The 23,312-nt window shown below is 49.3% G+C and overlaps 1 protein-coding gene across 1 annotated transcript in view; it reads right to left on the minus strand.

Annotated features, from left to right (window-relative positions):
* The window catches only part of LOC126986788 (serine/threonine-protein kinase plk-2-like), a 132,945-nt gene extending 109,633 nt beyond the window's left edge, over positions 1-23,312 (minus strand). Inside the window, exon 1 of the mRNA XM_050843159.1 lies at positions 22,335-23,312. Within this exon, the coding sequence (XP_050699116.1) occupies positions 22,335-22,772 (438 nt within the window). The 5' untranslated portion in view covers positions 22,773-23,312. The remainder of the gene's footprint in view (positions 1-22,334) is intronic.

The following is a 23,312-nucleotide window of genomic DNA, read 5'->3' on the forward strand; positions in this document are numbered from 1 at the left end:
CCTTCACCACCATTAAACCCTTTCCCCTTCAAACCACTAACCATCATCACCAATCACCACCACCACCACTAACCCCCTCCCTTTCCCCTCCAAACCACTACCCACCATCACCAATCACCACCACTAATCCCCTCCCTTTCCCCTCCAACCCACTACCCACCATCACCACTATCACCACCACCATCACCAGTACCCATCGCAGCAACAAAGCAATCCTCCCCCCCCCTCAGTATCAGTACCCACCACCACCATCACCACCACTAGTACCCAACACCAGCAACAAAGCACTATCAACACCACCACCACCGCCGCCAGAATCACAAGACGTTTGCCCCGGGGAGACAGGACTTCCTGCCCCAACCACCACCACCATCACCACCACCACAACAGCGCTACAGATGACAAGCCTAGCAAAAACAGACTTCACAGATAAACCAAACAGGAGGGAAGCGAAACCCAAAACACGAAACCGCTAAACGAGTCCCCACCACCACCACCACCACCTCTACCAAAAACACCGCCGCTACAGAGGAACCCTACAAAACAAACAGGCTTCAGACACAAACGAAAACAGAAAAAAATATCCATACACACACAAACATACATACATACATATATACATACACGACCCAGCTGACAAAAGGACACACCAACGCTCCACTCAAGTCACTTCTCTCCCTCCTCCTCCTCCTTCTTTATCGCCTCATTTTTTTAATATTTCTTTGTGATTTGTCATTCTAATGTTCTCATTCTTTTATATATATATTTAAAATTTCATTCCTCTTGCTCACATTTTTTTTATATCTTCGCATTTCCTCATTCTCTCCAGTTCGCATTGTAAGAGTTTTTTGGGGTAATTGTTTCCTTCTCTCGTTTTTATTCCTCCTCCTCCTCCTCCACCTCACAGCTAATAAGAGAGAAATAACAGCCACCAAACTTCCGCGTCAACAAATTGGAGTAGAATCCCCTCAACACAGTTTCCCATCCTTCTCCGGGCGAGGACTTGGCCGAGGAACACTCTTGAATCCCATCATTATCGACCCCTTCCTCTCCATCCCTTCCCCCTCCTTCCTTACACATTCCCTTCAAACTATTTCATCTTTTTTTTTCTTCTTCTTCGCTCTCTCGCTCAGTCCTCGTTCTCTTCTATTTTATTTTATTTTTTTGTTTCTTTTCCATTTTCATCATTTTCTCTCTCTTTCTCTCATTTCCTCCTTTATAATTCTTCAAGCTTTCCCTATTTTTATCTCTTTCTTCTTCCTTTTCCATAAGACTTCTCCCATCCCTCCTCTCTCTCTCTCTCTCTAAGGCAAGGAAGATGTTTAAAGCTCAAAAGGAGGAGGAGGAGGAGGAGGAAGAGGAAATGAGAAGAGACGCACCATCACTACAATGACGAGGATGACAAGTGCAGGAGGAGGAGGAGGAGAAGGAGGAGGCGACCCAAAACACCTGTTGCCATAATTACCTGCCTACCCCCCTCTTTCCTGCCCCCTCCCCCCTCCCCCCCACCTCACCTGGCCGCCGCAGCCTCACAGGTAACGTGACATGCAACCCAAATTCTTCGATATCGGTAACCATTTTTATGAGCCATCACTTGTTTAGCCTCTCTCTCGTTCATTCCCTTGTTTCTCTTGCTTCCATTCCTTTCTCTTTTTTTTTTCAATGGTTTCCTTCCTTTTTTCTCCTGTTTTTCTCTATTTCCTTTTCTTTTTTTCTTCACTGCCTTCCTTTCTTTCTCCTCTTTTTCTCATTTTGATTCACTCCCTTTCTTTTTCTCTTTATCTTGCTTTTCTTTTTTCCTATTTAATTTCTCTTTCCCTCAAAACCCTTCCCTTTTTTCTCTCCCTCCCTTTTCTCTTCCTTCCCTTTTCATCTTCCTGTTCTTTCTCTCCCTTAAAATCTTTCCTCTTCGTTTTTTTCTCTCCCTCTTTCTCCCTTCCCTCCCCCTCTCCTTTTTCCTCACACACACTCACTCACTCTCTCACATGCATTCTCCCTCACTCACACACTCTCCCTCCACCTCCCTCTCCCGCTTTCTCCCTCCTTTCTCTCGTCTCTTCCTTCCTTTCTTCATCGTCTTCCTCACACATTCTTTCTCCCTCCCTCTGTTCTTCCTTCTCCGCCTTCTTCTCCCACTTCCCTTTTTATCCTTTTTCTTTCCTCATTCAGTCACTCAGCTGTTGCATTCTCCCTCACCCACCCTTCCTCCCTCTCTCTCCCTCCTTCCTTAATTCCGCCCCTCACCCTCTCCCTCCCTCCCTGCGTTCTTCTTCCCCTCGTTCACTTATTGAGGACTATTGATCGACGAGCAAATAGAGAATGCATCGCTAGCGGCCGCCCTTCGCAAGCCGGGCTCAGAAACGCTCCCTGGACGACCCTGGCTGTGGGGGAAGAGGGGTCGGGAAGAAGGGAGGGAATGTGGGAAGGGGGTTGTTATGAGCGAAGGGTGAGGGAGAGGGAGGTTAAGGGGTGCTGCGGGAAGGGGAGGTTATGGGAGTGCTGCTGTTGGGGGGAAAGGAGGCTTAGGGAAGGGGGAGAACAAGGGGGAAGGGAGGAAAGAAGGGGGAAAGAAAGGGGGAAGTTCGGGGAGGGGAAGGGAGAAGGGGGTTGTATTGAGGGGAAGGGAGGACAGTGCAGGGAGGGGAAGTAAGGTGAGGAGACAGGTTAATGAGGAGGGGGAGGAAGAAAGAAAGGGGGGAGAGGGTGCTGTTATGAGAGGAAGGAGGAGGAGGGGGGGAGGGGGGGGAGGACAAGATGAGGAAGACAGGTTAAAACGAAGGGCGGAAGTAATAACGAGAAAACAGGTCAGGTCACTCCTCTTCCTCTTCCTCCTCCTCCTCCACTCACAGGTTGGGGAGGGGGGTGGGGTTGGGGGGGGAGGGGGCGGACATATCACTTCAAGCTGACATCCCCAACACCACGATGCATGCCGCTAAGTGCCTGATCATCCCCCTCCTCCTCCTCCCCACTCATTCCCCTCTTCCATTTCCTCTTCCTACCCTCCCCTCCATCTCTCCAATTTTCCTCCTCCACATCTTCCTCTTTCTTCCTCCTAATCAGCTCCCACTTCTCCCTTCCTCCCCAGTTCTCCTCCTCCACTCCCCTTCCCTTTCTTCCTCCCCACAATCCTCTAGTCTCCCCATTCCCCAGTTCCTCCCTTCCATAGCTTCCTCTCTCTCCCCGCAGTCTCATTTCACTTCCAGGTCCCTCCCCCCCATCCCCAACACCCTCTCCATCCCCTTCCCCTTCTTCCTCTCTCAGTAGCATTCCTTAGATATCCTAATTCCTCATCCCTTCCCCTTCCTCCTCCTAAGCAAGCTATATTACTTCACGATATACTCCCAGTCCCCCCCACCTTTCCTTCCCTTCCCTCCCCCCTTCCTCTCCCAACAAGCAACATTCCCCAAATACCCTCATTCCTCAGCCCTTCCCCTTCCTTCTTTTCCACTAAGCAATATTTCCCACATGCTACCCCCCCCCCACCTCTCATCCTCTCCAATCCCCCCCTTCCGTTCCCATCATCCCCCCTACCACCTAAGGACCCTTTCCATTAACCACCTCTTTCAGTCAGTTAATTTATCGACCATACTTTATATAGATCTAAGAGTGCAAAATCAATAAACATGAGGAAAAAAGAAGAAAACGATGAAAACTAACAATATATAACAGCAACAGACTGGCAGACAGGAGGTAGAAGGGAGGAAGGAGGGACGAGGAAAGAGATGAGAAGGAACTTGTGAGAGAAGGAGAAAAAAAGACAGAAAACTTGAGGGAGAAAGACACAAAACTTGAGAGAGGGAGAAAAAGACACAGAAAACTTGAGAAAGGGAGAAAACGACACAGAAAACTTGAGGGAGAAAAAAATAGAGAAAACTTGTGAGAGGGAGAAAAAGACACAGAAAACTTGAGAAAGGGAGAAAAAGGCAAAACTTGAGAGAGGGAGAAAAAAAAAGAGAAAACTTGTGAGAGAGGGAAAAAGGAACAGAAATAGAAAACTTGCAAATATATAACATTGACAGACAGGAAGACAGAATGTAAAAAAAAGAAGGGGAGGAAGGCAGGCAGGAGGAGACAGACGAAAGAGATATAAGAAGTAACTTGAGAGGGGAGAAAAAAAGGACAGAAAAAGGAAAACACGAGACGAAAAAGGAAAATGAGAAAAAAAAAACATGAAAGGAAGGAAAAAAATCACAACCCATCTCGATAAATGCATCATCATCATCATCATCATCACTATACATAACCCAACTAAAAATAATAATATAGTGTTTAATGATTGATAAAAAGAAAAAAACGAGCACATTAGTCTTTTAAAAGGTATAAGACAACCCCCCTCCCCTCCCCCCCATTCATTTCCAACCTCTCTCTCTCTCTCTCTCTCTACTAACTTGCTTTTTATTCTTATTCCGACCTTTCATTCTCTTAAACTTACTCGCTTCTTACTTAACATCCTTCTCTTACTTAATTCATCTTCTTATTTGCTTCCTATTTTATTTACTTTTATTTACTCTTCTATTCTTCTTTCCTTCCCATCTTCCTCCTCTCTCTCTCTCATCCTCCCTTCCCCCGCCCCCCCAGCATCCCGGAGGTGGGAGGGACGTGAGGGGCGCCAGTTCACGTCTCCCCGCGCGGCGTCAAGTGGCAGGTGACCCTTGAGTGGCAGGTGTGCGGCGCCAAGGTCACGCTCCCCCCCATCCTCCCCACCACCCGCCCAGACGCCGCTGCACTGACCACGATAACCATTTTTCTAAGTCTTCCTCTCTTTAAGTCGGGGTTTTTTTTTTCGTTTTTTTTTTTTTTTGTTTAGTCTTTCTTTTGTCTCGTTTTTTTTTCTTTTTACCTTCCTTCCTCTCTCTCTCTCTCTCTCTCTCTCTCTCTCCTTTACGTCTGTTCTTTATTTTTATTTTTGGTCTAGTTTTTTCGCTCTCGTCTTTCTCTTCTCCTCTTTCTTCCTCTTCCTTCTTTTGACGTCCTTTTAGCCTTTCTCTTCTTCCCTTCCTTCTGTTCCCTCATTCTGTTTCTCCCTTTCACTTCCTTTGTTTTTTTTCTTTCTCGTCTTTCTCTTCTTCCCTCCTCTGTTCCTCCCTTCCTTCCTCTCACTTTCACTTTCTTTTAGTTTTTCTTTCTCTCGTCTTTCTCTTCTTCCCTTCCTTCCTTCCTCTCTCACTTTCATCCTTGTCTTCTTCGTCTTCCTATCCTCTTTGTCTTTCTCATTATTCAACGGTGTCACGCTTTTTCCTCGCTTCTTCTTCCTTCCTTTCCTTCCCTTCCTCCTCCTCGTCCCCTCCCTCCCCTTTCCTTTCCTTCCTTCCTCGTTCCCCTCGACCATTCCCCTCTCATTCCCCTCCCCTTCCTCAGTCACTCCCTTCATCACCCTCATCCAAAATCCACCGTCATCACCACTATCACCACCACCACCACTGCTGTTACACCACCACCACCACCACAACCTACCGCACTACTCAGATCAATGTCAACAAAGACCCCCTCCCAACTCCCCTCCCCTCTATACCTTCACCCCTCCCCTCCTCGCCCCCACCCACCCCAAAGCCACGCACTCATATTTTGGCTTCAGTGCTGACTCCCGGAACTGTGTTATTGCTCGCCGTTGCTGCAGTAAAGGGGGGGAAGGGGGGGGGGGGAGAGGGGAAGGGGATGAGGGAGAGGATTGGCGAAGTTACGTATGAGGGGAAAGTGGAACAAGGAAGGATAAGGGATTAACAAAAGAGAATAACGAAGGGAAAAAAAAGGAGAATAACCAAAGAGGGGAAGAAGGGGGAGAAAGGAGGAAGGGAAAAGAGGGGAGGGATGAAGAAAGGGGGAAAGGAGACTAATGAAGATGGGGAAGGGAGGAATAACGAAAATAAGGAAGGAGGAAGATAACGAAGAAGGGGAGAAGGGGATAACGAAGGAAGGAAGAAGGGGAATAATAAAGATGGGGAAGGGAGGAAAAACGAAAAAAGTGGAGGAGGATAACCAAGGAGGGGTAGAAGGAGATAACGAAGGAAGGAAGAAGGGGAATAATGAAAATGGGGAAGGGAGGAAAAACGAAAAAAGTGAAGGAGGAAGATAACGAAGGAGGGGGATAACGAAGGAGGGAAGAAGGGGAAGAGGAGGAATAATGAAGAAGGGGAAGAGAGGGAGTCACAAAGAAGGAGAAGAGGATAAACACAGGTGGGGAGGGAAGGGGGACGGGGAGGGAGTGAAAAAAAAAACGTAGTTGAAGAAGAGAAACGAAGAAAGGGGAAGAAGGGAGGAAGTCACGAAAGAGTCAGAGGGGAGAAAACGGAGGTGGGGAGGAAGAAGAGGGGAGGAGAGGGGAGGGGGGGGAAGTCACGGAAGGAGGAGCAGCGAGTGGTCTGACCTAGGGAGTATGACGCGTGCCACCCCCAACCCCACCCCCAACACTACCCCCCTCCCCTCCCCTTAAGCAAAGAAGGCAAGGCAAGGAAGAACCAGTTTCGCCGCCCACGTCAAGCTTATCCTTACACGGCCCTGGCACCGCGGCGAGGATACGTACATAGATAGGTGCACACGGGGACATGAAGGTACACACACACACATACACACACAGGTTGATTAGACATACACGGCGGCATCGTTTATAATATGTGTACACGATTCCTATACCTCCTCCTCCTCTTCTTCTTCCTCCTCCTCCTCCTCTCATGGCACCAGACACTCAACAATTATTCTGTGTGTGTGTGTGTGTGTGTGTGTGTGTGTACTAGGCTTGACATACTTCCCTGCACGCACCACACTGGCTTCGTAAAGCACACACACACACACACACACACACACACACACACACGGGAAGGAGAGATACATTTTTTTGTGTGCGTGTGCGCGTGGGTGATGACGCAAGACGCAAGAGTCAGCGTTAACGGAAGCTGACGTCGGCATGTCCACGACTGACTGACGGAAAGAGGAAAGCAACATCGTCAGCAGTAATATCCGGAGAAGGAGGCGGAGGAGGAGGAGGAGGAGGGAAATAAAACGCAGCTAAACCCTCAAGTAAAAAGTAACGACATTAAAAGAGAAAAGGAAAAACGAAGACTCAGCGGGAGAGGCAAAAGAATGGGAACCAGAGACGTGACGGAGAGGGAAAAAGACCGCGGAGAGAAAAGTGTTAAAAGTGGAGGGACAGTGCAGGGGGGGGGAGGGAAGGGATAGGATGGGATAGGAGAGCGGAAAGGATAAGATGGGAAAAGAAAGGGAAGGTTTAAGACAGTGGGGAAGAGAGGGGATAAGATATTAGACGGAAGGGGAAAGGAAGGAATAAGAGAACGGTGAATGGAAGGGAATAGGATAAGATTGTGAGGGAAAGGGAGGGACTGATAAAGAGGAGAAGGGAAAATGATAAGAAGAAAGTGGAAATGGAGGAGGAGGAGGAGGAATGTGGAGAGGGAAAAGGAGGAAGTGGAGGAGGAAGGAATGTGGATGGGAAGAGAAAAAGAGGAAGGAATGAGGAATAGAAAAAGGAAGGATAAACGAGGAGAGGAGGAGGAAGGGGGAAAATAAAAGAGGGAAGGAAGAGGAGGGGAAGAGAGGACAAAGTGATGAAGAAGGGGAAGAGGAGGGGAAAGATAAGAGGGAAAGGGAGACAATAAGAAAGAGGAAGAGGAAGATATCAGAGGAGAGAAAGAAGAGGAAAGAATGAAGGAAATAGGAAACGAAGGAACGAGATAAGAGGAAAATTGAGAAAGGGGAAAAAAAGGGGACAAAGAGGAAACACGAAACGGAAAAGGAAAAAGAAAAGGACAAAGAAGAGAAAAAGGAGAGGAAGAGAATAATGAGGAGGAGGAGGAGGAGGAGAGAGGAAGGAAAGGGAAGACAAGGGGAAATGGCTTCAGTGGAGAGGAAAGGAAGAGAGAGAGAGAGAGAGAGAGAGAGAGAGAGAGAGAGAGAGAGAGAGAGAGAGAGAGAGAGAGAGAGAGAGAGAGAGAGAGAGAGAGAGAGAGAGAGAGGGAAAAAGGAGGAAATACCGTGCGCACCTCCAGCCTCTTCCTTCTCCTCCTCTTCTTCTTCTTCCTCCTCCTCCTCCTCTTCTTCTTCTTCCTCCTCGCCTCGGGTGCTTGAAGGGAAACTGTGATATTGCCTCGTTTCCTCACGCAATCTCCCCCCCCCCCTCTCTCTCTCTCTCTCATCAGGCACTCACTTTTCCCCTCTCGTTCAAAAGTGCTCTCCATCTTTTTTTTTTCTCTCTCTCTCCCGGGAAGCGATTGCAGCGGAATTTAATTATATTTCAAGGAACGAGATTAAAGGGCCTCGATTTTATATCCGGCGCGGGTAGTTTCATTACGCTGAATGTTACCTGATGAGCGGACTGGCACGCACACACACACACACACACACACACACACACACACACACACACACACACACACACACACACACACACACACACACACACACACACACACACACTTTACCTAACCTTCCTACCCACCCACACTTAAACACACGCCCCGTATCTACACACACACACACACACACACACACACACACACACACTTTACCTAACCTTCCTACCCACCCACACTTAAACACACGCCCCGTATCTACACACACACACACACACACACACACACACACACTAACTACCCACCCACACACTAGCATAATGGCGCACTCTTACACAATACTATTTCCTCCCTATTCATACTCAACCATTCGTAACAAAGCCACTCACCCACACCCGCACACACACACACACACACACACACACACACACACACACACACACACACACACACACACACAGGTATATGTTAATCTTATCAGCCCCATTCATCAAGTGCTGTTAAGACCTTGGTAAAATATAACGCTTTTTATCAAATAATTTCTCTTCCTTATGCCAAAAACCTTGATAGGACGGAGATTACACTTTACAACGTTAGAGATTATAGACCTTCATAGAATAGACCGACGGCGGAACTATTATTGTTATCATTATTATTATTATTATTATTATTATTATTATTATTATTATTATTATCACTCAACACTCTTACAGCTTGGATGAAATGAGTGATCGCGGAGTGGTATGACCGTATGAGGTGGTAACGGAAAGGAAGGAGTGGATGAGGTGACGTGGAGTAGAGAAGAGAGGAAATGAGTGGAGTGGGAGTGAGAGGAAAGGGGGTAGAGAGGGAAGGGGTGAAGCGGTATGGAGTAGAGGAATGGGATGGATATGGATGAGAAAGAGAGGGATGAGGAGTGGGATGAAGTGGAATGGGACGGGATAGAAAAGGATACTGTGGAGAGGGATGAGGTGGAGTGGAGTGAAAAGGGATGAGACACAGAGGGTGGAGTGGGATAAAGTGGAGAGGGGTAGAAGGGGATGAGGAAGAGTGATGGAGTGGAGAGGGATAAATGTGGAAGGGGATGGGGTGGAGAGGGATGGGGAAGAAAGGAATGGGGAAGAGAGGGATAGTGGAGTGGGATAAATGTGGAGAGAGAAGGAATGAAGTGGAGTGGGCTAGAATAGAAAGAGATAGGATGGAGAGGGATGAGGTGGAGAGGGATGGGGAAGAGAGGGATAGAGTGGAGTGGGATAAATGTGGAGAGAGAAGGAATGAAGTGGAGTGGGCTAGAATAGAAAAGGATAGGGTGGAGATGGATAGGATGGAGAGGGGTGAGGTGAAGGAGAGGGGTGAGGTGAAGGGGTGGGGTGAAGGGTACAGGTGTCAGGGTACAAGAAGTGACACAGTTCCCCTTCCCCAGTCCCCTCCCTCTCCCTTCTATTCCCATCACTGCCTGGTACGCACGCCTCGACCTTCCCCTCCCTTCCCTTCCCCTCCCCGCCCAAACACATGACAACTTTCCCTGTCATCTTCCTAGGAAACGAGGTAAGCAAAGACAAGGTAAGGTAGAGTAAGGTACGGAGAGCTAGGTAAGGAAAGGTAAGAAATGGCAGGGTAAGGTAAGGTAAATTAGGGAAAGGTAAAAGAAGGTAGAGTGAAGTATATAAGGGAAAGATAAGGTTATTTAAGGTAAGGAAAGGCCAAGTAAGGTAAGGTAAGGTAAGGTAAGGTAAGGTAAGGATAGGTTGGGTAGGGATAGTTAAGGAAATATTGGGAAAGGTTAGGTAAGGTTAGATAAGGTAAGGAAAGGCTAAGTAAGGTAAGGTAAGGTTAGGTAAGGAAAGGCTAGGTTGGGTAGGGATAGTTAAGGTAATATTGGGAAAGGTTAAATAAGGTAAGGTAAGGTTAGTTAAGGTAAGGAAAGGCTAAGTAAGGTGAAGAAAGACAAGGTATACTGCAAGGAGAGATAAGTCAAGGTAAGAGACGGTAAGGAAAGGTAAGGTAAGGTGTTAGGGAAATGAAATATAATATAAGGTAAGGCAAGGTAAGGCTTATCAAGGTAGGGAGAGGGGGAGGCGTGGGAAGGAGGACGGATTTGAGCAGGTAGGAAGAAAGGGAAGGAAGGAGGAGGAGGAGGAGGAAAATTGGAGAATAACCAGGGGCATCTTTCCTCCGTGTTGCCACCCTCCTCCCTCTCCTATCTTCCTCTTCTCCCTCTGTTCTTCCTTCTCCTTTTCCTCTTGTTTATCTCCTTTCCCTTGCCTTACTTCCCATCTTTTCCCACTCCTTTCTTTCCCTTCGTTTTTCTTTCATCTTCTTCGTCTACCTCTTCTTCCTCCTCCTCCTCCTCCTCCTCCTCTTCTACTTCTTCCTTTTCTCTTCGTTTCGCTTCACCCACATCTTCGACCCCTCCTTTCCTTCCAACTCCTCCACTTCCTCTCCTCCTCCTCCTCCTCTTCTACTTCTTCATTTTCTCTCCAATCCATCTCACACATTTCCTCCTCTCCTTACTCTTCTTTCTCCTCTTCTCACACTCTTACCTCTTCTTCCTCTCCTCTCCCTTCCTCCTCCTCCTCCTCCTCCCTCGCCGCATCACCAACAAATCCTCGTTGTTTGACCTCAAATATTGACTCTCGCAGGACTATATCGTCTCAGCCAGCAGGAGGTGACCCCGGGCCCTCCTCCTCCTCCTCTTCTCCTCCTCCTCCTCCTCTTCCTCCCTGGCAGTCAGTGGGGTTCCAAAGACTCATTTTCGTTGTCACCACCAGATTTTGGACCTCAGAGGGGGAGGAAGAAGAAGAGGAGGAGGAGGAGGAGGAGGAGGAGGTGTAAGGGATGTATGTTTGTTTGTTTGTTGCTTGGGAGAGGAGGGTTGTGGGCTGTATTATCAAGATTTATGGAGGACGAGGAGAGAGAGAGAGAGAGAGAGAGAGAGAGAGAGAGAGAGAGAGAGAGAGAGAGAGAGAGAGAGAGAGAGAGAGAGAGAGAGAGAGAGAGAGAGAGAGAGAGAGAGAGAGAGAGAGAGAGAGAGAGAGAGAGAGAGAGAGAGAGAGAGAGAGAGAGAGAGAGAGAGTGAAATGGGGAAGAAAATGAAGAAAGAAAAACAAGAACGCGAAAATGGACAAGATAAAAATGAGCGAAATGAAAGAAAAAAATAGAAAATGAAGAAAATTATGAAAGAAAGGAAGAAGAGGAAGGAAAAAAATCATGAATGCGAAGGAACAAAAAAATAACCAAAAAGGAAAAAACAAAAAAAAGGGATAAAGGAGAAAAAGGAGAGAGAGAGAGAGAGGGGGGGAGGGGGGGGAAGAGAAGAGGAAAACCGGTGCCCACAATAGAGTACTCCACTACCCTGCCCCCCATTCACTTTGTTGCCAGTCTATCCTTGTACTTGAGTTGGCACCCACAGGAAGGTCGCGAAGGAGGTGGTGGAGGTGGAGGTGGATTATGTGAAAGTAAGTATGTGGAAGGGGAGGTGTGAAAAATATGTGATGAAGGTGGTGTGCGGTTTGGGGAGTGGAGGAAACCGTGGGGGAGGAAAGGGAGGGGAGGGGAGGGGAGTGATGTGGTGGGGAGAGGAAATTGGTCTGTGGTGGAGAGATGGAGGAAAATTGTGAGGAATGTGGTGGGGGAACAAGAGGGAGAGGAATGTAGTAGTAGTAGTAGTAGTAGTAGTGGTAGTAGTAGTAGTAGTAGTAGTAGAGGGAGACATAGGCCTACGTGGTGTATGACTATGACACCAACAACAACAACAACAACAACAACAACTACTACTACTACTACTACTACTACTACTACTACTACTACTACTACTACTACTACTTCATCCCAACTCCTTAACCTACCAAAACTTACGATACAAATAAATAAATAAATAAGTGTCCTGTAAATTTGGTGTAGTTGTTGTGGTGTTGTATACGTGTGTGGGAAGGCGAGGGAGAGGGGAGGGGAAGAGGAGGAGGTAATTGTGCTGGGGAAGGGAGAGGAGGGGGAGAGGGGAGGGGAAAGTTCAGTCTGGTGTATATATCTGTACAATTGTGGTCCTGAGAGTCGTATGCATACACTTACTAATTTTATTGATGTGAGTGTGGGTTGAAGGTAGGTAGAGCAAGCCGGGAGGGAGAGGGAGGGAAGGGAGGGAGGGGAGCTTGGAAGAGAAAGAGGAGAATGAACAGGGGAGAAGTTTGGGGAGGTAAACAAAGATAGAGAAGGGTGTGGAGAGGAGAGATGGAGAGGACTGGGAGGGAAACTAAAAGGAAAATGGGGAGTAGAGAGGTGGGGAGATGTAGTTTGGGGAGGAAAACAAGGGAGGTGGGGAAGTTTGGGGAGGTAAACAAAGATAGAGAAGGGTGTGGAGAGGGGAGGGATAAAGGGGACAGGGAGGGGAGGAAGGGAAGCTAAAAGGAGAGAAAAGAGGCGGAGAGATGTGGTTTGGGAAGATTGGGGAGGAAAACAAGGGAGTTGTATTAAAGGCTGGGAGAAGGAAGGGAGGGAAGGGGAAGGGAGAGAAGGGAAAGAAGGGAGAGAGGGAGGGGAACTAAAAGGAAAAGGGGAGCGTGGTTTGGGAGAGCTGGGGAGGTAAACAGGAGTTGTATTAAAGCGTGGGAAGAGAAGGATATGTTTGGGGAGGGAGAAGGGAGAGGAAAGAAGGGGAAGGGAGGGGAGCTAAAAGGAAAAGGGGGGAAGTGAGGTGGGGAGACGTAGTTTAGGAGAGCTGGGGAGTTAAACAGAAGTATTATTAAAGTGTGGGAAGAGAAGCATATGTTTGGGGAGGGAGAAGGGAGAGGAAAGAAGGGAAAGGGAGGGGAGCTAAAAGAAAAAGGGGGGAAGTGAGGTGGGGAGACGTGGTTTGGGAGAGCTGGGGAGGTAAACAAGGGAGCGTAGTGACGTGGGTAGGGAAGGGTGTGGGGAGGGGGAGGATAAGAGGAGAGGAGGAGGAGGAGGGGAGACAGCCTCACCATCAAAACAAAGCCAGAAGTCACCAGGAGAGCAAATAAAACTGCAACTATAAAAAAGAAAGAAAAAAAGAAAACACGACCTTCATTATGTATTCTACTGTGTGTGTGTGTGTGTGTGTGTGTGAGCGTCCTGTCACACACGAACATTGCCCTTATTTACGTCAGACACTGATGCCAGGCTATAAGTGGCCCCCCTCCCCCCCCCCCCCTTGCAACGCCCCCCTACTGGCTCACCCCTCTCCCCCTTATGCCCAGATGAACGCCCCCCCCCTCCATGCCCGCCAGTCACTACCCCTCATCCCCCCTCACCCTTCTCATGCCCAAATGAACCCCCCAACTAGACCCTTCCCCCACCGTCTCCTCATGCCCCGTGCGCCCCTCACTCCCCCCATCCCCTCCCCCCGGCCAGATTCACTCCGGGACGCGCGTACAGAAATACATCTCGGCGAGGGGGCGATGAGACCCTGGTTGTGTGTGTGTGTGTGTGTGTGTGTGTGAGTGTGTGTGTGTGTGTGACAGAGCGAGAGAGAGAGAGAGAGAGAGAGAGAGAGAGAGAGAGAGAGAGAGAGAGAGAGAGAGAGAGAGAGAGAGAGAACAATACCCGAACACATATACAAACACACCGAGATAAAAGTGGACACACGCCTCCGTAATCTGTCCCCGCTATCTCCACATTCCTGGCCACGAGGGAGATAGAGGGAGACATAGACAAAGGCAGAGATATAGAAGTAGCAGTAGACGTAGGCAGTAGGCTTGGCACTCGATGTGGGAGGCCGCGACTGACCCTGGTGACTATTATTGTTACTACTGTTTTTGTTTGTTAGTTAGTTGTTAGAAGAAGAACATGAACAACAACAACAACAGGAGCAGCGAGTAGCGGGCTTTTTTTTATTATTGTTTTCTCTCTTTTTGTGTGCCCTTGAGCTGTCTCCTTTGCTGTAAAAAAAAACGCAAAACGAAGAACGAAGAAGTAAAAGTACGAAGAGGATAATGAATAAGAATAAGAACAAGGATAAGAACAAAAACGGGAACAAGAAGAAAATAGAATATCCACGGTAAGGCAATAGACGTGATGGTGGTTATGATGAAGAAGAAGAAGAAGAAGAAGAAGAAGAAGAAGAAGAAGAAGAAGAAGAAGAAGAAGAAGAAGAAGAAGAAAAAGAAGAAGAAAAAGAAGAAGAAGAAGAGTAGTGTCCGAGGCAGGTGGATGGGAGGGGCGTGAAGGTAAGTAGGGTCACGTCGCGTCATGGCTGTCGAGGGGCTTCTCAACCCCTTGACACACTTCCCGGCGCCTACACACACACACACACACACACACACACACACACACACACACACACACACACACACACACACACACGGTGGCAGGATCGCAGGAGGAATTAGCCGCCTGGAGGGACCCGTTAGCAATACCTTCCCACGCACACCGTTCCTGCAGGCGGCGGCGGCAAACACAATAATAGAAATAAACAAAAAAAAATCAAGTGGGAAAAATAGCAGCAGCGGTAATAAAACGGCGCGGATAATAATGCAATTACTGAGGCGGCGCACACACACACACACACACACACACACACACACACACACACACACAATGCGCCCTGACTCGCCTTGGCTTGCCTTCCCGCACCTGTTACTGTTACGGTGATGGTGCGCCGCGCGGGGCCTCAAGCGTGACGCCCTCAGCCGCGACTAGCAAGCCTGGGGGGACACAAAGGCTTGGAACTACTACTACTACTACTACTACTACTACTACGGGGATGAAGGCAGCAACAAGGGGAGGGACATGACAGCCAGGGAAAGATAAGACCCAGAGGACGGAAGGGAGGGAAGGGAAGGGACGAGGACAGAATGGAGAGTAGGCGGTTCTTGGGGAAGCGGCGGGAAGGGGGGAGAGGCAGCAGGAGGGGTGGTTGGTGGGGAGGACGATGAGGGGGGATGGTAGGGAGAGAGGGGAAGGAAGGAAGGGGGAGGAACGGGGCAGGGGGAGTGAAATACATGGAGAGGGAGGGGAAGGAGGGGAGCCAGGGCGTGTGAGATGACAGTGGAGGGACGAGATGAGGAGATGAAGGGATGCTGGGAGAGGGAGACTAAGGGGGTTGGGAAGAGACGGTGAGGAGGGGGCAGGGTGCGTGAAATACAGGGTGAGGAAGAAGGGGAGGCAGGGCGTGTGAGAAGATGATAGTGGGGGCCGAGATGAGGAGATGAAGGGATGCTGGGAGAGGGAGACTAAGGGGGTTGGGAAGAGACGGTGAGGAGGGGGCGGGGAGCTTGAAATACAGGGTGAGGGAGAGGAAAGAGGGGAGGCAGGGTGTGTGGGAAACAGATAGTGGGGGCCGAGATGAGAAGATGAAGAGATGCTGCGGAGAGAGAGAGAGAGAGAGAGAGAGAGAGAGAGAGAGAGAGAGAGAGAGACAGGGTGAGGGGCGTGCGGAGGGGGGTGAATGAGCAGCGTGGAGGGGAGGGGTGCGTGGGATTGGCCATGTCAGCCGTGTAGTGTACCGCGTGTGGCATCGATCTGGCGGCGGCGGCACCACGAGCAGCGCCTCTCGGGCCCCGCTACTGCCGGCGCCGCGACGTCCAAACGAGGTTAAGACGTAAGGTTCCTCGTCATCACAGGCCGCGGGAACCTCCTTATACAGCACCGCCTCGTCCTTCACACAACCAGACGAGGGGACGCACACGCAGCTCAAGGCACTGTCCATGGGGGTGTTTATGGCTCGTCAAGAACAGGCCCCGAGAACATCCTTATATATAAAGCTAGACGGAGGGACTCACACGCAGCTCAAGGCACTGTCCATGGGGGGTGTTTATGGCTCATCAGGGTAAGGCTCAAAAATAGATAAGTAAACAGGCCCCGAGCACATCCTTATATACAGAGTTGCCACGTTCTTAACACACTACCAGACGAGGGGACGCACACGCAGCTCAAGGCACTGTCCATGGGGGTGTTTATGGCTCGTCAGGGTAAGGCTCAAAAATAGAATAGTAATTAAACAAGCCGCGACAACATCCTTATAGAGCTGCCACGTATTTAACACACTAGCAAACGAAGGGACGCACGGCACTGTCCAGGGAGGTTGCTTGTCTCGTAAGGGTAATAACATCCGAATTAGAAGACATTTCCAAGAACATAATTTCTGACACAAGCGTAGGAGTTGTGGGGCATTTCAGGCATGGAAGTTTGACTGAAGAAGTAGTTTGACCCTTCTTCTGTACCATGAACCTTATCACTCGCAGATAAATAAATAAGCTAGGTTGACACGGGCCGCGAGAAACGCCTTATACAGAGCCGCCACGCCCTTACCTAACCTAACACACTAGCAGACGCAGGGACGCACCCGCCACTCAAGGCACTGTCAGGGGGGTTGTTTATGGCTGGTGAGGGTCATGCTCGAAATAAAAATTAAAAAAAACCGGGTCGCTGCGAGAAAGGAGAAAAGTTTGAAGAGCACTGCGATAGAACGTTGAATAAAAGACCGTGACAATCGGCTTACGCGAGAGGCTGAATATAATGTCTTTTTGGCTTGAAACAAAGGGAAATAAAGCGTTAAGGGATAAGCGATAGAACGTTAAATAAATAAAAAAAATCGTGACTATAGGTATACAGGTGAGAGACTAAATATAATGAATGTCTTTTAACTTAGAATAAAGATCAGTAAAGGGTCGAAGCGGTTGGTACACGTTACGATAAGGGATAGAACGTTAAATATAAAAAAATCGTGAATATTGGTATACAGGTGAAGGACTAAATATAATGAATGTCTTAACTTAGAACAAATATCAGTAAAGGGTCGAAGCGGTTGGTACACGTTACGATAAGGGATAGAACGTTAAATAAAAAGGTCTCTATAGGTATACAAGTGAAGGGCTGAATAATCTTTTCGGCCACTCTATTCAGGAGCAATCAGTAGCGGGCTTTTTATTTCATTAGGATGTTTTTTTTTTTTTTTTACGCCCTTGCACTGTCTCCTCTGCTGTAAAAAAAAAAAATAAAGTGTTTCTTCGGCTGAACAGAATGATATATTAACGATCATTACTATTAGTGCTCCACGTTAAAGGGAGAAATGTGAGAGAGGTTTTTCCGGTTCTCTCCTCTCATTCCATCATTAAAGAGTATTAAAGGCGTTATCTTATCTATTTTTTTTCTTTTTATTGTCTCCACAGCAGTAAACATGTATTAGGTAAACGGAATTCCTATGTTATTCTCTCCTCTTATACCATCATTATTGAGTATTGAAGGCGTTATCTTATCTATTTTTTTTACCCTTTTATTATCTCCACAGCAGTAAAAAAAGTATAAGGTAAAAGGGACTCATCTGTTATTTCTTGACCAGCACGTAACAAAAAAGGGATTGAGGGCAGGGTGGGGGAGAGAGAGGAAGATATGGAGGAGGGGAATGAGGGGAGAGGAAGGGGTAGTGAGCACGCTAGAACCTGTTAAGTGGTGTGTATGCGTGTTCGTGCGTGTCAGTGTGTGTGTGTGTGTGTGTGTGTGTGTGTGTGTGTGTAGCTAGAACAATCATTAAATTATGCCTATCGTGCCCGCAAACGTACATATTAAAGAGCATATACGCAGTAACGTCGTCCTCCTGCGCTGTTTTAAGTGAACCGCAATGTTAGGCACCCACCCATCACGCCAGGTCACTCCCTCCCCCTTGTAGTATTGTAACAGAGGAGAGAGAGTTATGCAAGGTTACCAGACTGTCGTGCTCAGCTTACTGTGTTGCCCGGCTTAAAGAACAAGTAGTGAACGGCAAAGAGTGACTAGTGAACGGCGGAGAATCGCTAGTGAACGGCAGAGAATCGCTAGTGAACGGCAAAGAGCGGCTAGCGAACGGCAAAGAGCAACCTGTGAACGGCTTGCAGCGGTACACAAGCAACTAGTGATTGACCAAGGTGCTTAAGACCAAAAACTTCCGCGCCCACACAGATTAAAGGTCCATATTATTATCCGTATCAAACTCCCACTGCGGCTGTTCCCCAAGGCCATGGACAAGTTTAACCAGGTTTTCATGCGGGTTTTTCAAGTTCACGGTGAGGAAGTCGTGTAAAACTGTCACTAGGATCACGAAACAGTCCATGAAAAACCCAGGAACTTCTACGAGAGGGTTTTCAAGCAGGCGAACTAAAACATTTCGTCCCCCAAGCTCACATATTTGACAAGGCTTTCCTAGAAGTTTTGGGCATTTCCAGGGAAGGTTTAATGACTCCGGTGGTAGTTTGATCCTTCTCCTGTACCATGAATCTACAAAAACACTCATTAGAACTCGATTGATCCCCTTTTTGACCTTTAGAAATAGTTGATGTGAGAAGCGATGGTGTCTTAAAATACGGCCCTGAGACGCTTAAGGATACGGGCTTAAATAGGGACAAAAGAATGAGCGAGGAAGCAAAAAGTTAGATGTGGAAGAAAGTAAAGAACAGAAAACCGAAAGAGAAACAAGAAACACGGCAAAAGTAGGGAAGGAAGGAGAAGGCAAGCAAAGAGTAGATAAGCTAGGAATGGATAATAGAACAGAGAGGAGGAAGACACAAAATGGAAAAAGAAGGAAAAATAAAGACTTCAGCAAAATAAAAATGAGGAGAACACAAAAGACGATGAGTAAGACATCTCTCCAACCGACATTGACCTCTCTTCTGACCTCTCTTTACTCTGTTACTGGGGCAGCGCTTATGGAGCCTTTGTTTTTTTTTGTTCCATAGCAAGGGAGGCAGTTCAAGGGCAGAAAGCTAAAACGGCAACCCAAAACCCCGCCAGACGCTGCCCCCACAAAGAAATAAAAACAAGAGGCAAGAGAGGTCAGTTTCGAGTGGAGAGGTGTCTTGATAATCTCTTGTTTCCATTGATATAAGAAAAACAGATATAGATACGGGCTTAATGTTAGTTGAAATCGTTAATCATACTGCTACTATATATAAGAAAAACTGATACGGTATAGATACGGGCTTAATGTTAGTTAAAATCGTTAATCATACTGCTACTATATATAAGAAAAACTGATACGGTATAGATACGGGCTTAATGTTAGTTAAAATCGTTAATCATACTGCTACTAAATATAAGAAAAAAAGATAGATATGGGCTGAATGTTAGTTAAAATCGTTAATCATACTGCTACTAATTATACTGGTCTTTTTTTTTTTTGGTTTGTTTGTTTGACCAATAACTATGAACATCAAGGCTATTAATTAAACTGGTGTCTTTTTTTTCTTTTATTTGTTTGACCAATAACTATGAACATCAAGGGTATTACTTATACTGGTTTCTTTTTTTCTTTTTTCTGCAATAGTTATGGGTTAGAAAACGATAATATTAGGTTCTGAGTACGATAACTTGGCAACACTAGACCATCGCGGAGTTAGGCAGGCTCAAGTGTTTTCCCGCGTTATCTCGTAATAAGACTTAATACAAACTGTCTCGTTAAGTCCCGCGATAGTGGCAGTGATCGTAGTCCTCGTTGGGAAGATAATAGTTTAGGAAGGAACGGTTCGAAATCAAGTGTTCGGGACTTCAAGAGCCCAGAGCGAAGCATTGTGAAGCTTTAATTGCGTTACGATCATTACGCAGTTTGATAATAGTGTTTAACGATGCTTTGGGGATTTAGAACTTTAGCAGTACCTCGTCGTAGTTCTCTCTCTCTCTCGACAAACGGGGACAAAAGACATCTGGGTTTTCCTCTTAACCTTACCCCCCCCCTACCTGCCGACCATTTCCTCCCCCCCTCCCCCCTTTCCTTCCTCACCCATTAACCCGGTCGCTGCTTTGAGTTATGAGGTTAAGGGGGGGGCATCCTAAATGAGTTTTGGGGGGGAGGGGGGGCCGCGGGCCACTCACTCATATTTTCAGGGGGGATCGAACGTGTGAGTAATGGGCAGCAGGAAATACATAGCGTCGATCACCATGTGCCAACCAGGGTATAGTTCATCACGGTCACTCCGCCGCCGCGTACACCATAGGTATCAGTCACCATCGCCGTGACTGACAAGCAAAACGCTTTTAATTTCCGAAGGGACAGGGCAGCGGCGGGCCAAGGGCAGGGCGGTGCGAGAGGGGCAGGGGTGAGAGAGGTGTGGGCGAGGAGGGATGCAGGTGAAGGGGTGAGAGGGGGGCAGGGATGAGAAGGTAGGTGTGAGAGGAGGGCAGGGGTGAGGGAGGCGTGGGTAGCAGGGAGGTGTGGACGCGGGGTGGGGGTGAAGGTGGAAGGAGTGGAAGGGGTAGAATGCAGGTGTGGGCGAGGGGTAGGAGTGCAGGTGGAAGGGGTAGCGTGGGGCGCGTGTGCAAGTGGAAGGGGCAGCAGGCAGGTGTGGGCGCGGGTCGGGGGTGCAGGTGTGGGCGAGGGGTAGGAGTGCAGGTGGAAGGGGGAGCGTGGGGCGCGGGTGCAAGTGGATGGGGTAGCAGGCAGGTGTGGGCGCAGGTCGGGGGTGCAGGTGGAAGGGGCGAAGGAGGGGCGTTGTCTTAACTGACCAGTGAGGAAGGTGGCATTGAGTGAGCCACGGCCCATACCACAGGGGCTGGTCCAGGGCGGGGCGGCGAAGCAGGGTCCCCCGCCCTCACCGGCAGGGGGAGGAGGACGGTGAGGGGCGGCATCCTAACCAGCAGACGCAGTAGTAACAAGAGGAAAGGCACAAGGGCAGGGAAGAGCTGAGGCAGAGGAAGAGGGTGAGGGGCGCCATCCTAAGTACAGAAAAGGCAGTAGTTACGGAGGCAAGGCAGCAGGCAGAGGAGGAATGGGTGAGGAGCGGCATCCTAACCAGCAGAAGCAGTAGTAACGAAGGAGGCAAAGCAGGACCGGGGAGGAGCTAAGGCAGGGGAAGGAAGGTGTGAGGGGCGCCAACCAGCAGGGGAAGGAAGGTGGTAAGGGGCGCCAATCTAACTTGCAGGGACAGGAAAGGAGCTGAGGCAAGGGTAGGAGGAGTTGAGGGGCGCCACTCTAACCAGCAAGTTGTATTTGCGATTGGAGGAAGGGGGAGGGGACACTGTAACAAGGTACGGGAGGGGGGGAGGGTAGCTAGTTAGTCGCCCATACCAGCAGGACAGGGACAGTGGCACAGGTAGGAGGGTAAGGGCACGGAGGAAGGGGACGAAGGATAGCAACCTAGCCAGCAGGGGCGGTCGGGAGTAGCGGGGGGAGGCGAGGCAGCAGGGCAGGGCAGGGGTGGGAGGTTCGCCGCCCACACCAGCAGGAGCAGCGGGGCAGGGACAGAGGCTGGTGGGCGTGGGGGGGGGGGGGGAGGTCGAGACTGGGGAGGGAGGTCCATTGCTATATTAGGGAGGCAGTCCGGGCCGCCGCCGCCGCCGCCGCTACGCTAGGTGCATCACAGGTGAACTCCCAATTACGGCCCAAGGCTCACCTGCCCCGGGCACCTCGACGCCAAACATGAACGACCTGAGGCAAGGGATGGGGGGGGAGGGGGGGTTCCGGCGCCAGGCACGGAGAAGGCGACACACACAAACACACACACACACACACACACCTGCCGTGGCCACGTGTGAAGGTGGGTCGTGTCTAGACAAAAGGAAGGTGGAGGGTAGGGGAGGGTGATAAGGAAGGGACGAAGGGAAGGCAGGGGAGGGGAAGGGAAGGGCGTCAGATAGCAGGGTAGAGGAGAAGGAAGGGGACATGGCGCCGTGATAAGGGGATGAGATGGCAAGTGGATGCAAATGGAAGAAAGGGAAAGGGGAAGGGGAGGAAGAGGAGTAGGCGCGAGCTGTAGTGGTGCTAAGGGGAGGAGGGGGGAATAGATATAAGAGGAATAGTAAGGAGTAAATAAGTAAGAAAGAGTTGGCAGAGAGGTAAAGTAAGGTAGGCCGAGGTACAGCTCAAAACAAAAATAAAACAATGCTAAAAATATGAACGAAAGGAAAGTTGGCAGGGAATGCTATGGAAGAGGAGGATGAACGGTGTGCGCTGGGTAGAGAGGAGGAGGAGGGGACAGGAAGGAAGGGTAGGCGGGCCCGTGGCGAGGCAGGGGTGGGGTGGGCGGAGAGGGTGGCGGAGGAGGAAGAGGAGGAGGCCGGGGCAGTGAGCGTGAAGGTGGATGAGTCTGGATGGGGCAGTGAACTTACCTTGCCCAGGAAGCGGCCCTTCATGTAGGTGGCCCGCGTGGTGTGGTCAACGATGAACTTCGGCACGTCGTAATCCTCGTTGTTATTATTGTTGTTATTGTTATTATTGTTGTTGTTATTCCCCTTGCTGCCCATGTTGTTGTTGTTATTGGCCGTGGAGGTGGTGGTGGGGGTAGTGTTGTGGTGGTGGATGGGGGCGGGGGTGTGCACGGGGGTGTCCCTAAGCCCAGCCACCCCGGAGTCCATGGAGGTGTTGGTGGGGGGCTCCTTGGGGCTGAGGCTGGCGGGGGTGGTGGCCGGGGGCTGGATCCAGAGGTCGTGGTGGTGGTGGTGGTGGTGGCCAGCTGACCACCCGCTCGGGCCAGCCTTGTTCACTTGGCTGGTCTTCATCATCCCGACGCCGCCGCCGCCGCCACACACCACCACTTCACCATTCATCGCTTGCCGAGACAGTACTCATGCACGCAGACACAGACACAACAGCCACAGTTCTGACACACGACAGAGTGAGACAGTTCCGAGACACTGAGACAGAACAAGCCACAAGGAGACAGAACCAAGCAGTCACGTCAGCCACAGTTATGATACACGAGAATAAGAATAAGACAGTTCAGATACTATAAGCCAGTCAGTCACTTGAGATACAGTTCTGACACACAATGAGAGTTCCTCGAGCCACTATAAGCCAGAATAAGCCACAGGGAGCCAGAAGCAAGCAGTCACCTCGGCCACTAGAGTCACGACAAGCCAGAGTTCCGAGCCGCACATCCACTTGACAATCGCTTCTCTCTACAAAGTCCCCTCCAGGGTCAGGTCAGCCACACAGGGAGGGACCAGCGGCACACCCTCCTCTCACTGCCGCCAATACACTACTGCGAGGAGCTGCTACACGGCGCTCAGTTGCCGGAGAGGATTTTCACACGTTGCTACTTTCATGTCTTTCCTTTAATATAACGAAAGGATCCCAGTACATAATGA

The sequence above is a fragment of the Eriocheir sinensis genome, chromosome 63 (assembly GCF_024679095.1).
Source record: "Eriocheir sinensis breed Jianghai 21 chromosome 63, ASM2467909v1, whole genome shotgun sequence".
NCBI classification, from domain to species: Eukaryota; Metazoa; Arthropoda; class Malacostraca; order Decapoda; family Varunidae; genus Eriocheir; species Eriocheir sinensis.